Source organism: Mustela erminea, chromosome X (genome assembly GCF_009829155.1).
Source record: "Mustela erminea isolate mMusErm1 chromosome X, mMusErm1.Pri, whole genome shotgun sequence".
Classification (NCBI taxonomy): Eukaryota; Metazoa; Chordata; class Mammalia; order Carnivora; family Mustelidae; genus Mustela; species Mustela erminea.
In genome coordinates this window covers 15,884,065-15,899,951 of record NC_045635.1, presented here as the reverse complement: position 1 = coordinate 15,899,951, position 15,887 = coordinate 15,884,065, and the positions used below count along the sequence as shown (strand labels likewise).

The 15,887-nt window shown below is 36.6% G+C and overlaps 1 protein-coding gene across 8 annotated transcripts in view; it reads left to right on the top strand.

Annotated features, from left to right (window-relative positions):
• The window catches only part of RPS6KA3 (ribosomal protein S6 kinase A3), a 112,274-nt gene that overhangs the window by 44,041 nt on the left and 52,346 nt on the right, over positions 1–15,887 (top strand). For 7 of the 8 annotated variants that reach the window (XM_032329465.1, XM_032329460.1, XM_032329459.1 and 4 more), the window contains one exon: positions 13,587–13,703. In XM_032329465.1, the coding sequence (XP_032185356.1) occupies positions 13,587–13,703 (117 nt within the window). Of the gene's footprint in view, positions 1–4,471; positions 4,686–13,586; positions 13,704–15,887 lie in introns of those variants that run through there. The other variant, XM_032329466.1, reaches the window with a different exon arrangement.

The window sequence follows — 15,887 nt, the reverse complement described above, 5'->3', positions numbered from 1 at the left end:
TAACTGTATACTAATATAAAAGTCTTGCTGAAACTTGGTTTTCTAGAAAAATCTAAATGATATCATTTAGAAAGGGATAGAAAAACTGAATATAGCAATAGCAAGGGAGAAATTTAAGGTGTTAAACTCTCTGCCTCCTAATTACAGGCAGGCCCCTATGATTTGTTGGAGAAATCTTTGAGACTTTCAAAAAACAGATCATTCCTGTAATCTTTAAAATGTCCCAAAGCATAGGGAAAAAATGTACATTGCCTTCTAGTTTGTTTTATAAAGTTAGCATAGCCCTGAAAATGAGAGTTAATACACAAAAGGAAACGCCAATTTAACTTATGAATATAGATGCAAAAATCCTCTTAAAAAATTACAAATCAGATACATATATAAAAGAATGGATTTGGGGGCGCCTGGGTGGCTCAGTGGGTTAAAGCCTCTGCCTTCAGCTCAGGTGATGATCCCAGGGTCTTGGGATCGAGCCCCGCGTCGGGCTCTCTGCTCAGCAGGGAGCCTGCTTCCTCCTCTCTCTCTCTCTCTGCCTACTTGCGATCTCTGTCTGTCAAATGAATAAATGAAATCTTAAAAAAAAATGGATTTTTCCCAGGAATGCAAACATATCAGGACACTGTTGATCTACATTATCAAATCATTAGGTCAAAGGAGATAGATGAGGTGACTGTATTAATAGATAATAAGACATTTTATAAAATTGCTATTCATTCCTCTTTTAGTAAAGAGTATTCTGACCTTAACATGATAAAATAATGTCTAAAACCAAATATCAGGGCACCTGGGTGGCTCAGTGGGTTAAAGCCTCTGTCTTCGGCTCAGGTCATGATCCCAGAGTTCTGGGATCAAGCCCCACATTAGGCTCTCTGCTCAGCAGGGAGCCTGCTTTTCCTTTTCTCTCTCTCTCTCTCTCTCTCTCTCTGCCTCTCTGCCTACTTGTGATCTCTGTCTGTCTAATAAATAAGTAAAATCTTAAAATAAAATAAAACCAAATATCAATATCGTGTCAGAAAGATTTGGTGAGTGTATTCCCAAGTCATGATCAAGTAGTGTTTATTAGTGCCTGCTTTATGGTCTATAGCCTGAGGAATTTGGGTTTTGTTCTGTGATGGGAAACCATTGAATAATTTGAGGTAGGGGCATGACCCAGTCTGATTTCTGTTTTAAGATTATTCTGGCTATATATTAAGCTTCACCCATTCCTTTTCCCACTGCAGTAGCAGAGTTGACAGAAACCATATGGCCTACAAAGCCAAAAACATTTACTGTCTGGCCCTTTACAGAAAAAAGTGATAAAATGTATAGTATGGTTCAAGTGTGTACATGTGTGTATCCAGAAAAAGACTATAAAGATAAGCACCAAAATAGTGATTTTTTCCCTTTGTTTTTCTCCTTATTATTCAAGTTTTCTGTAATGGACATGCATACTTTTTATAATAAAATTTACTTCTTAAATAATAAGGTAAACACGAAAACCAGTAAGGTACAAGAATAAAGGGAAATTAGCTGAAATTTTAATAAGATTAATTTAGAGAAAGTCAAAAGAAGCAAGAAGAATATAAACAATAATACCTAGTTTCATGCACAGCCACACAAGTAGTATCCGTTTCAGATTTCAGCATATGACACTTTTTACTCCAACAGCCATTATTTGAATTCCTATTGTGTGCTCTTTGCTATGGGAATACAAAGATAAGTATGGTGCCTGCTCTGAAGATTAATCTGGTAGAGGCAGTGGCATGAACTTAAACAGTAATCAGCGTCTTAAGCAATGTACCAAAGGGCTTTAAGCGCTTTCATTTTTGTTTAGGAGATAACTAACACCCAAAAAAAGCTGTTGCTTAGTGGTGAGTTGTAATATGATTATAAGGGATTCCAATCATGTGAACTAGTCTTTTTATTTTTTTTAATTTTTTTTTTTAAAGATTTTATTTGTTATTGGGCAGAGAGAGAGGAGGAAGCAGGCTCCCCACTGAGCAGAGAGCCCGATGCGGGGCTCGATCCCAGAACCTTGGGATCATGACCTGAGCCGAAGGCAGAGGCTCAACCCACTGAGCCACCCAGGCGCCCCTGAACTAGTCTTTTTAACTTTATTTATGATGCCTTTTGATACAGAGAAGTTTTTGAATTTTATAATCAAATCTATACCAATATTTTCCTTTGTGACTTCTGCCTTTCCCAGACGAGTACCCAAATGTCCTAACATCTCTGTCAGATGTAAAATGTCAACATTTATCCTTTTATTCTTTTCTGTCCCTCTGTTTATCTTTTACACAGTAGTACGACACTGTTTTAATTTAGGTATCATTTCATCTCAAGGAGACTTATTTTAGGTTTTGGTATCTGAAATATTGATTCATTTTCTTAGTGCTTTTATTAAAAAGCACAGCACACAACAAAATATAACTGTTAACCTGAGCATCAGTAGTCATTAAAGCCAATTTAAACTAATCTTCAAATTCAAAAAAGGTTATTTGGTTGCTTCTTAAATATTGAATAAAGTTGATGAGTGCTGTATACAGAGACATCCTATTTTGTTTTGTACATCTTCTGATCAGTTGCACAGTAACCATGCTATTTGCTGCCTCTTGACAGTCTTAAAAGGCATCTCATGTTCAGACTGCAGTTTTTATGTTAGGTGGTCGTCCTAACCATGCTGCATTATAAGGAGACTTAAATAATTCCTTCTGGGAGATGGGAAGGTTCATGTTCTGATGGAAATTTTCTTACGTGCTTTCCTTTCTGAAAAATTGAGGCATGCATTTTTAATCAAGAGGACTGCACAGTTCCCTAGCAGAATTCAAAATTTTATCTTGGACATTTATTTGGGTCCCGGGAGATTCTAATGTACCTGGTTAAGTAAGATAATTTTTTAAATTGAGCAATTTTGTTTTTATTCTTCAACTTTTGTTAGGTCACTTATAAAACTTTGCCATAAAAGGTAAATGCAGCAAGAACATATATAGAAGATTATAGAACATAGCTGCAAAAATTTGATAGGGCGAGAAGAGCCTTGGCATTTCCTATGGCATGTGTAACACCTAATGGATACTTCAATGTTTGCTCCATAAAGTAGTGCTGAACTGAGCTCTCATTATAGATAATTCCATTATCAAATATGTGCCTGCCATGACTCTGGTTCCTTCATCCAGAAAACTAGCTGACCATTTCTGGTGTTTTCACAAGACTTTTCAGGTTTTGTGTTTGTTTGTTTGTTTGTTTCATTAATTAACATGTAGTGTATTATTAGTTTCAGAGGTGGAGTTTAGTGATTCATCAGTTGCATATAACACGCAGGGCTCATTACATCTAATGCCCTCCTTAATGCCCATCACACATTTACCCCATTCCTCCACCCATCTCCCCTCCAGCAACCCTCAGTTTGTTTCCTCTAGTTAAGAGTCTCTTACGGTTTGTCTTCCTCTCTGATTTCATCTTATTTTATTTTTTCCTCCCTTCCCCTGTGTTCATCTGTTCTGTTTCTTAAATTCCACATATGAGTGAAATCATACGATAATTGTCTTCAGGTTTTGAAAATTCAGTTATTTTATTAAATTTGTATAGGTTATATATGTATTAATGATTGATGTTGGTTCCGCATAGGTTAATTAAATGCACATCAAGTAGAGCATTTTCCCACAGCTCTCGATGTTTCTGTCCTTGGGTTTTGTTTAAATGCCACTATCTCAGTGATCATATTCTGATTATTGGCATATTTTAAAAACTATTTTCCAAAATAAAAATACCTTAGAAGAACTTCTAGAGGCTGTTAGAGAATGAAATGGAGTAAGGGATTATCCAGTAACTTAACCTCTCCTTTTCCAGTTTGGCTTATATCAGTAAGTGTTCCGTTTGCTCACTAATAACCCAGGGGTTGGTCTTTCTTCTAATTTAGATTTTATCGACTAGGATTTTTAGCTCTGGACCTTGAAGTCTTTAACCTGGCCAATAATTGATGCCTATAAACAGTGTGATTTTAAATATAATTTACTTCCATTTAAGACAGGAAGAATTTGTCCTTCTATCACATGCAAAATGTTTCTTGCATATAGTCATTTTCTTCCCATAGTTACGAAACAATGCCTCATTGACAGGGAACACCCATGACTTGTCTATATATAACCTTAAAATAGTCTTGAGACTATCCGTTAGAGTGTATGTGTATAAACATTACAAAGGATAAAATTCCACATGTGCATCAATGACTTAATATTTTAATAGTGCTGACTAGTTTCATTTGCTTTTAAAGAGTCATATAGTTAAGAAATACTGGCATTCCTCAGGATTCTAAAATAAAATAATGTTCATTTCACTAGTTGTAAAAATTGTCTGGATTGCTAGGAACCAGGAGTTAAGAACATTTCAACAGGATTTTGCTATCAGCAAATCTGTTTTGGTTTCCTGTTCTGGCCTCCCTACCTATCAGCTAGCTACATAGTGCCCTCGCCATTACGTTTCTCCTTTCTTTTACCACAGGAAAATTGTCAGGCCTCTTTTTCTAGCATTTCAGGTCCCGCCTGACAGGAAATTTTCTAATTGCCGGAACAGCTGGTAGGAGAAAACTTTGCAGGGGCTTGGCCTTCCCTTTCCAACCTAAGTTTTACAGTCAGAAATTCTTTTATGACCATCATGGTTTCGTAGCCATGTTTAAATTTTTGTCTTTTCGTGTTCGCTCTATACAGGTAAGCTTTGTTCAACTTCTGTAAAAACTAAAATGTTTTAGTTGGAGCTCAGTATAATTATACTAATTAAACAATTATTTTGTTTTATATGTTCTTTTAAGAAGGTTTTCAAAATTCAAAACCAGTTTTTAAAGAGCTTTTAAAGGATAATATTTATGTTTGCTAAAAGTAAGCCACCTATGTGTATTATTCGTTTCAATTGTATATTTTGTAAACTTATTTTTACATTGGCTTTTTAGTGGTAGAATAGTTTTTTATTTTGCTCATGTTTATAATTTTTTATAATAAAACAGATGACAGTAACTTTCAGTATTAAACCAGGCATGAAGAAAATTGTGAACTCATTGATAGTTAGGAGATTACTATAATGTAAGCAATAGAGAATATATTATTTTTAAATAGTCAAGACCTTAAAGTTAGGCTTTTGTTGAAATTAGTTCCTTTCAAACTTTGAAGTTTTTAATCAACTGTATTTAAGTAACTTTAAGTAATTTCATCTAACTTAGAGTAGACACAGTTTTCAAAGTATTACTTTGTTAAAATGTGCTTAGCAAATGATAATTTGCATTTTGTTTCATTTAAGTTCTGCCAAATTAACTTGATATTTTGCCGTGAAAATTGTGCTATTCTGCTGTTCTCCAAAGAGAACTTAATTTTTTGATTGGGATTCCCGATTGGGAGAAAACTGCTCCTCTGCAGCAGTGATTAGGAATATTAGTCTGGAGAACAGCAATGCTGTTTTCTCAAACATAGAAGAAGCTGGTTTGGAATACTCTTAGAGATCTTTGTTTAATGAAAAATGCTGAACATATTTATCATCCATTAGCAAATAAGTAAATTGGATTTGGTCAAATTGTAATCTAGAATACCTTAAATTGGTTTTTTTTCAGCATGACTTGGATAAACAGCCTAATTATGTATCACAGTCAAATTTTTATGTTTATCAGTCATCTAAAAATTTAATGTATCTTTTTTTTTAATTTTATTTTTTCAGTGTTCCAGGATTCATTGTTTACGTACCACACCCAGTGCTCCATGCAATACGTGCCCTTCTTAATATCTTTTTAAAATTAAAAACTATATTATAGAACCTCAGGTTTCTGTATAGAGATTAATACTTGAATTTTGAATTACATTCAAGAGGCAAATGAAGTATACATTTTTTATTTGTAACATCTTCTTTATGTTAGGCCAAAAAACAGTTACATATCGACAGTAAAGATTTATTTATTAGTTTTTACCAAGGAGCATTTAAATAATTTACTTCAAGTTTCATCCATATTTTCTGACATTCAAAACAATTTAGAAAATACAAATGCCTTAAGAACACACTTCCTGACCCAAGGGAGGGCAGGAAAAAGGAAATTATGTATACAAGTCAGGGCATAATGCCAAAAGTTGAATCATTCTTTAAAATCAATTAATATCACACAGTTTGTTTACTTAATGGTAGTATGTTACAATATTGGGTTTTGTGTCTTAAATAGACAGCATCACTTTCTGTTCCTTCTCTTTAATACTTTTACATTTTAAGAACAAAATTATATCTTTTTCCTCTCAACTTAAAAAAGGAAACATTAATTTTTTTCCCATTAAAGGGCAAATCTTAAGGATCATTTTAGAAGGAACCTACAGATCTTTTGATGCTTCTGGAAAACAATTGAGGTGGCTTTCTGTGTGACTGGAGGAACACCAGAAGATCTACCTGTCCATGAATTTTTTTTTGCCATTTTTCTGTGATGTCTAAAATGACATCCTTTATAGAATTTCTAAAATTATGTGTTTGTTAACTGAATTGACCTTGTTTTTTCTATCATGGGCCACATATCAACAATATTTATCCAGTAATAAATCTTTGAAACCCTAAGTAAATTCCTAGAGGGCAGAGACTCTTCTTTATCTTAGTATCTCTAACATCTAGCCCATTACATGGCTCATAATCTGAATTGCCTTCTAACAAAAAGGAATGGGCCTAAGAGAATATGTTATAGATCAGAAACATTTCCATTAGGACCAGGCAATTCGGAAGAAGCAGAAGCACCATAGTCTCCCTGAAGTTAGCCCCACATGGACCTGTTCTTTTAGTCCTCTCTGATCCAAACACTGGTCTCCATGTGTGTTCCCACATTGGCCTTTGGACTGGCTTGTCTCTGCTTGAAACGCTCTTCCCCAGATGGTTGACTCCGTCTCATCTTTCTGGTCTTACTCAAATAGCACTTTTTCAGTAAAACCTGCAATGATGGTTTTATTTAAAATTGCAAGCTCTCCTTTTCATCCATGCACTTCCCTGATCCCTCTTACCCAACTTAGTATCTTTTCCCCATGGTATTTATCTTGTTCTAACATGAATGTACCTATTATTGTTTGGTTTCTCCCCAAAACGCCAGAGATTTTCATCTGTTTCATTTATTGTATATCTCAGGCATCTAGAAGAATGCTTGGATATATGAGGTACTCAATAAATAAATGTTTAAATGGATGAATGGATGAATTCCCATACATAGCTTGAGGGTATTGAACATCTCTAGGCTGGGGGTGGCAAATATCTGAAAGTGATGGGGGTGTAGACAGATGATACAGGGTTATGATGGAGACCAGCTTTTAGAATACACAGTATACTTTTTTTATGATGATTAATGGACATATATCCATGTATAATTTAAAATATACTAGAGAATATAAAAATATGTGAACCTCACAAGGGGAAAATGGTATAAATTAAATCTGTGCTTGACTTCACTGACAAAATTCTTCTTCCATAAAATTATAGTTGCTTTACTGTGCACTTATAGGCAAAAACTCAATTTTACAAACTGTAATTCTGTGTTTTCATTATGTAAAATTTCATATAACAGTTTTATTTCAGTAACAGGTGATTTATTCACATGATATGTTTGTCACGTGCAAATCCCTGTACTTCGATTATCAGTGCCTTTGGAAATTTGATATTCCTCTCTTCATCCATCTCATTAGATTCTAGATATGAGCTAGAAGAGCACATTGTTGCTTTTCTACCTGTTGTCCAAGATTGCCCAAGAATTAGTATTATATCTTAGTTGAACCTCATTTTCATTTCTAAAATACCATGGTCCCATAACTTGGAGAAACTGGTGACATTAAGCACAATCTGAGCATTGAGAGACCAGCCAAGGGTGTTTTGCTTATGATACTGCTATGACCATATTATAACATAAACGTAGATAAAAGGTAGCTTGCTAATGTGACTAGTTAAAAATTTAAACTTGGAAGGAACAAAAAAAAAGTGTTGAGGATATAATAGTGACAAATCTTTAGAACTTGGGCCATAGGCCTTGATCTTTTCTCTCCGTCTTCATGCACACTTTTTTGCACTTTTTGGGCCCAATGTAGAAAAAGACTTTTGAAATTCTAGTTTATATCCTAAAGAGGTTTGGAATGATTGCATCCATTTTGGGGTAAGAGGGTAGGGAGTGGAGGAAGTTGCTATTTTTTTAAAAGAAACATTGACAAAAGGAGCACTTGCAAATTTATTTTAAAATAAGATTTGCCAGAATAAGAAATTCAGTATGAGGGTGGGAAAATAAAACTAAGGAAGTCTCTTGGAAAATAGGAGAAAAAAGATAAGTGACATACAGGATTCAATCCCAGACATACAATACCTAACTAGTAGCATTGCAGAAAGATAAACCCTGAAAAACTGATGGAAGGAAATTATTTTTTTTTTAAATGTTAGAGTTCCCTCAGAGGCAAAGAATTAGGTCTTTAAATTATAAAGGCTCACCAACCATCTAGCATTCTGAAGGAAAGAAGACCCATATTTATCTCACTAGTGTGGAATTTCAGAAGTACAAGGACAGAGAAAATTCTTACAGCTTCTGGAAAGCAAACAGTACATCTTCCCAAATATGTGTATCAGGCTAGCATCACCCATCTCAGTAGCAGTCCTGGCTGCTAGAGGGCAATGGGCCATTAATGTCGGTGTTCAAGGCCAGACTGTTTTTATTCTATAGAATTTGGTACCAAGCCAAACTATACAAATGTGAAGACAAAATAAAGACATCTTCGGATGTAAGGTTCAGAAAATTTTTTTTCCCATCACTTTTCTTAGGAAGTTAACAGGGTAGTAATCTAAGAAAGAGAAGGGTATGGGAAACTGAGAATAGTGGGTTTGACCAGGAAAGCCCAGAAGAGATACCTGGAGGTAATAGCTGTACAGCAAGACCTAGAAAACAATCGTTCCTGATTGGGGCAGGGTGGGGGGGTAGGGGTAGGAGAGGGCTCTCAGAAGAACAGGAAGTATGGTAAAGGGTTAAGGAAAAATTAAGACTAATGGTCAAATTAACCTTTCCCTCGCCCCAACAATGACGGGACTATTAGAAACAGGAAAAAAAGAAAAACATGTAAAAAATTCATGGTTCCCAGGGTGCCTGGGTGGCTCAGAGGGTTAAGCCTCTGCCTTCAGCTCAGGTCGTGATCTCAGGGTCCTGGGATCGAGCCCCACATTGGGCTCTCCACTCAGCAGGGAGCCTGCTTCCTCCTCTCTCTCTGCCTACTTCTCTGCCCTGTAGTGATCTCTCTTCCTGTGTGTCAAATAAATAAATAAATATAATCTTTTAAAAAAAATTAATGGTCCCAATAGAACTCCAAGTAAAATGTATCATGAATTTAAGCATTTGATGAAGTGTTGTTTTGTTTTGCTTTTTAAGTCCCCTCAGATTGTCTTGGAAGTCACTGTTATAGGCCTGTATAAAAGGAAATTTAATGTACTTTCTAGCCTGCATTTAAACAATGTATTGTCATAAAAATGTGAATGCTGGTGTATGGGACTTCTGCTTTTAAAATCAGGCGGTGGAGATAATATGAAGGCTTTGGTTGTGGTTACAGGAGAGAATTAATTTTCTCAATATTAATAAAAATGTAAAAATATAGCTAGCAGGTTAGGGAAATACAGGCACTATTTTTTGTTAAAGATTCTTTTTATTCATTGATTTGTCAGATAGCACAAGCAGGGGCAGCAGCAGGCAGGGGGAGAAGCAACCTCCCCACTGAGCAAGGAGCCTAATATGGGACTCAATTCCAAGACTCTAGGATCATGACCTGAACCAAAGGCAGAGACACTTAACTGACTGAGCCACCCAGGTGTGTCCGTACAGGCACTGTTAACCTCCTTTTATAAAGTGAGGAGTTAGGGGGTACCTAAGTGGCTCAATAGGTTAAGTGTCCAACTCTTGGTTTCAGCTCAGGTCATGATCTCAGAGTCATGAGACTGAGCCTCACATCAGACTTTTGTTCTCAGAGGGGAGTCTGCTTGAGATTCTCTCCTTCTGCCTGTGCCCCCTCCTCCTTTGCACACGTAGTTTCTCAAATAAATAATAAATCTTGAAAACAAAATGAGGTGAGGAGTTAGGATTCTATCCAAAACTAATAGAAAAGATGAGAAATTTATGTAAAAGCAATACAGTTATCAAATAGTGGATAGTGGGGAAGAAGATGATGAAAAGAGGTATGAGTGAATCCTTCATCTTATTTTTAAATCAGCAGGCATTGTCTTAAAGTTAATAAACCAAGAAATTATCAAAGTAAGTGCAGAAAGAACTTTTTTAAAAAGCCTAGGTATGGGGGTGAGAGGACACTTGCTTTTCATCATAGGGTATTTTGTCACTATTTGATTTGGTCATCCATGTGCACATATTTAATTTTAAAAACAAAATGTTTAAGGAACAGGAAATAACCCAGTGGACAAAAGATTATGTGTAAGGCAATGTTGGGAGATAATACCATAAAACTAAGTTGGCAGCCTTATTGTAGAGGGCTTTACATGCCAAGGGGAAGCAGTGCATTTAATTTAGGAAAACTTCAAAGGATTTTTTGGGCAGTCTGGTCGTATGACTGGAGCTCTCTCCTTTCAGAAAATGAATTTGTCAGGAGGCTGAAGTGGACTGGCAGTGGCACAAAGGGGCATTACAAGTAACCAAGCTAGTTTCAGTTTTCCACAGGAAACGTAATGAGGAATTTTACCTGGTGATGCTACTGGAAATGGTGGGGGGTGGGGTGGAGAAAGGACATTCCATTACTATGTTTGATACATAGTAGATGTTTTAGTATAGGTTTGTTGAATGAAGGGATCAAAGGCAGATTCTGTTTTTTGGTAACTTGTTTGACGTGAGAGGAAAGGAAGGTAGTCATCCAAGATGAAATCTTTTCTTGAATAGTTACTGCTGTTTATTTTGAGATCCGTGACCTGATTGTAGCTCTCCTTATGAGAGTAAGACTTGATCCTGTATGACTGCTGCAAAATGCGAAACATTTTATAATTCAGTGATCGTTCCCTGCCTGTGTTGCATCTTTGTGACAATTAATTATAGTATTCTTATGAAATAAAAGATGAAACAATATTGCAGCCTAAAATTACATCCCACTTACCCAAAAAAGAAAACTGATAAGACATATGGAATGTTATATAGAGTATAGTTCTTCACAGCCTCATGATTTAAAGGCATAAGTGGCTGTTAGATTCCAGTTAGGCTCTTGAACAGATAGTTTATTCCATAGTAGGCTGACTGGCACATGCTAGAATCCAACCCATGACCTTGGCCTTTTGAGTTTAAGTTTGTAATCCACTAGTCTTTTAAGTGAGATGTGACAGCACTTTGGGTTACAGAAAAGAAAGAGGAGAACTTCCTTTTAGTTTCATTTCCATGTATAATGTATATAATTCAGTAATACAAAAAGTATATATAATTTCAAACCCAATATTAGGTATATGCTAGTTTTTTTTTTTAACTGATGAAGATATGCTACCAAAAGTTCAAAAACATTTCTCTAATCACTGTAGCTAACTGACCCAAGAGAAACAGACCAGTTAAAAGGATCAAGGGAATAAGTTTGTATGTTCCTGTCATTGATCTTGGATGGGGAACCACAGAAGCCTCTGACAGTCTCAATATGGTGTAATGCTAAGACCCTTGTTTTAGAAGTCATTAGAAGTCAGAACCTGGAATTGATCCATAAGTCTTCCAGTTATTGGCTTGTGATCTGTACTTAATCTCTTTAAACTTCAAACTGTATTCAGACCATTTGGCCTTTAAAAGATCTGTCAAATTTCTAGTGATGAATGGGGGAGTCTGTAGAGAATTCTGAGATGTTTTTGCTTGCTCTGAGGTAGACCCCACCCTGTTGTTACCAGCCCTCTCTAACAAGGTTTGTTATGAAGCAGGAAATATAAAAGGTGAAAAAGCACCTAACCCAGGCTTGGTACATGGTAGGTGCTTAATAAATGTTTGCTGGGTTTACCATTTTCACACATACATTATTCTTTCAAAGTTTTCTTTAAAGAATTTGGTAATTTGCTTCCTGCCTTTCCTAATATAGGTACAAAAATAGCTGTCACTCTCAAGCCCTTGTACACCCACCAACCAGTCTCACTTGCAGAGAATGGGTGCACAGGAAGGGGGGTAGAGTCTCAGAGTCAGGTAATGCTTGATTCTACCCTAACACCTGCACAAGATGGCTGTGAAAAATAAAGGAGATAGTACACATGAAATTACAAAATAAAGGACTAAACCGTATTGAGGGGTTGTTTCATTGTTGCCACAGTTCTGAGAGCCTCCAAAATGTTGAAGCTGCTTGAGTATTAATTAGCACAGTCTACAAACATCTGTCTTATAGAGTAAAATAGTGGGCCTGGATTCCTTTTTTGTCCTACAAGAGCTTTTCTTTTACTGCTCATTTTCAGAACCTGCCATATTAGTAGACCAGTGTATCTTTTTGAGAAATCTTTGTAATTCCATATATAGCCAGCATTCTATCTCAGAAAATGTTAATTGAGCTCAAACATGCATGTGGAAAACAACAATAATAAAAACAATGAATTCTTTTTGTACAACATATTTTGATTCTACTATAATACTTAGACACTAGGAAAAAATAACATAGGCGAAAAAGAAAAATGGTCTTTGACAGGCATATATTTCTGGTTTTGTTGGGTTTTGTTTTATTGTAATTTTTGGCTATAACATAATATATAGGTCTTGATTAAATAAGGTGTACATTATCTACTAATCCCAGAGTGAATAAGTAATTGAAATTCTGTGTATGCATACATATATTTTCAACCTTTCTCCCTTTCTGATGCCTTCCCTCAGGTTTACTGACACATCCACTGTCTAAAAATCCTTACCTTAACCCTAAGACCTTCCGTTGTTCCATTATGCTGAGTAGTAACTTTTTTCTGTGTCTAATTCTCCATTCCAATGTTAAATCTTTTTTCATTTTGTGTCTTAGAGTTAACTCTTTCTCCCTGTTTAGTTCTCAAGTAGTTGTAGAAACAAAGTAACTTACATATTTCCAACAGAATAGCATACAGATCCAAATGGCCTTGCTGAGGGTAGAAATCTCCATGTTTGCCTTGGAATATTTTTCAACCCCACTCCCCAATAAACACAACTGTGTGTGTGTGTGTGTGTGTGTGTGTGTGTGTGTGAGATTGGTTTTACCTAATACAAGCACATGTCAGAACACAGCAGATTACTCTGTTGTGTTTTCAGACTTCTTTACATCCTCTGCCTTCACCCCATGAAACTATTTGAATTATCTCCAGTAGGAAGAATGAAGACTTGGAAATACTCCGTGCTAATGTTAAGAAGAGGTTAAAGTGGTCTATGCAGTGGGCTGGTATCATTCTCTTTGACATTAACTTGAAAGTATATTTGCAGGGTTGTGTGGCTGGCTAGGTTGGTAGAGCATGTAACCTTTGATCTTGGGGTCACAAGTTCAAGTCCCACGCTGGACATAGAGCTTACTTTGAAAAACCAAATAATAATTTGAGGATTTCTAATATGATAGTGCTAAATTTATGTTTCTTGGTTTATAGCTGGACAAAGTGTCTCTAACTCTTTTTTTCGTTTATATTTGCTTCAACAGGAAGAAGGCAGTATCAAAGAAATTGCAATCACACATCATGTAAAGGAAGGACATGAAAAGGCAGATCCTTCCCAATTTGAACTTTTAAAAGTATTAGGGCAGGGATCATTTGGAAAGGTAAGTCATGAGTGTTTGTTTTTTAAAAGTTGTTTCTTGGAATTTGTGTGTATTTCAGACAGACGGAGAATGGTACTATTTTATGAAATATTACCAATCTCCATACAAGCAGTGTTTCTGTTTGTTTGTTTGTTTGTTTGTTTTTTCAAAGATTTTATTTATTTATTTGACAGCGAGATTACAAGTAGGCAGAGAGGGAGGCAGAGGGAGAGGGGGAAGCAAGCTCCCTGCCGAGCAGAGAGCCTGATGCGGAACTTGATCCCAGGACCCTGAGACCATGACATGAGCCGAAGGTAGAGGCTTTAACCCACTGAGCCACCCAGGTGCCCCGGTTTCTGTTTTTACATTTCTCACTGTCAGTAAGTGTGAGAAAGTGAATAAAATCATTCAAAAGTACACTGGAAACTTTTGTAAATTGGCACTAATCACTTCATATTTGTCTTCTCTTCAAGAGCATGTGACTTACACACTTTGCAAATGATTAAAAATCAAAAATTATTCCCCTGGTACACTTTTTTTTAAAGATTTTTTTTTATTTATGACAGAGAGAGATCACAGTAGACAGAGAGGCAGGCAGAGAGAGAGAGAGGGACGCAGGATCCCTGCTGAGCAGAGAGCCCGATGTGGGACTCCATCCCAGGACCCTGAGATCATGACCTGAGCCAAAGGCAGCTTCTTAACCCACTGAGCCACCCAGGCGCCCCCTGGTACACTTTTTGATATTCTTTTTGAGTCTTCGTGTAGATATGGAAGGTGATCTTGCCAAGTACATTATAACAGTGTATCTCAATCTTTCCTCCAAAATATCCTTACTACCAGCAGAAAGTGAATGTCTACTCCCAAGGAATTAGGGGAGGAGGATTACCGCTATGAATATAAAATTTTGGAGATTTACAACTTGCCTTTAAACTGAATATAAAAGGGATGCCTGAGGGCGCCTGGGTGGCTCAGTGGATTAAGCCGCTGCCTTCGGCTCAGGTCATGATCTCAGGGTTCTGGGATCAAGTTCCGCATGGGGCTCTCTGCTCAGCAGGGAGCCTGTTTCCTCCTCTCTCTCTCTGCCTGCCTCTGTGCCTACTTGTGATCTCTCTCTGTCAAATAAATAAATGAAATCTTAAAAAAAAAAATAAAAGGGATGCCTGGGTGGCTCAGTCAGTCAAGCGTCTGCCTTCAGCTCAGGTCATGATCCCAGGGTCCTGGGATCAAGTCCCACGTTGGACTCCTTGCTTAGCAGAGACCCTGCTTTTCCCTCTGCCTGCCACTCCCCCTGCTTGTGCTCCGCATGCTCTCTTGCTGACTCTCTAACAAATAAATAAACTATTTTATTAATTAATTAAAGTGAATGCTGAGGTTACATTCTAATCAATGATACCCATGTTTGTCTTTAACATCAAAAATGTTTCACAAAGCCACCAATTAAACTTGCCCCTGAAGATGCAACATCTTCATCATTTTGCTTCAAATATTCCTTATCCCCCTGCTGCATACCTCAGGAGCATTTTCTGTCCTCCATTTAGAGAAGTACAATATTATGATTACTATTATTTGATCTAACTATTCTGTTTCTCAGTAAGAGGAAGATTCTGAGATTGCATTCAGCTTTCACATTGCAGTGCTTGTTTATCACCTCCCTGTGAGGAAATACCTGAAGATAATATGGTCTGTAAGCTCCAAAACAACACCACTTTAGCTTCCTAGTGTGTTTTAGGGGGACTATTTAGCAGTTCTTGGCTAATATAGGTAATGTATTATAGCTGTTAACCTCCTTTAAACCCAAAGTGATGCTTTTATTTCAAATATTGGTTAAGTAGACAGTAGAATGTGATGGTTGCAAGTTTGGGCTCTCGGTCAGCCAGATATGAATTTGATTTTTTTTCTTCTACTTGTTACATGTGCTTGAGCAGGTTGCTTAACCTCTCCAAGCCCCGTTTTCCTCTTCCAGCCAGTCATTAAGTATTGAAATCCCTCAAGGTTCCATTCTAGGTTGCCTTCTCACTCTGTACTCCCACTAATTATTTTCTCTATGCCCACTATCGTAATTATAACCCATATACAGCTGTCCTGACAGATTTCTCTCCAATCTAGATCATGCCTCTAAGCTCTGAACTCTATGTACAGCTGCATATTTTGTTCTCTTCACATGATTCAAAGGCAGTTTAAACTCAACATCTCTACAACCAAAGT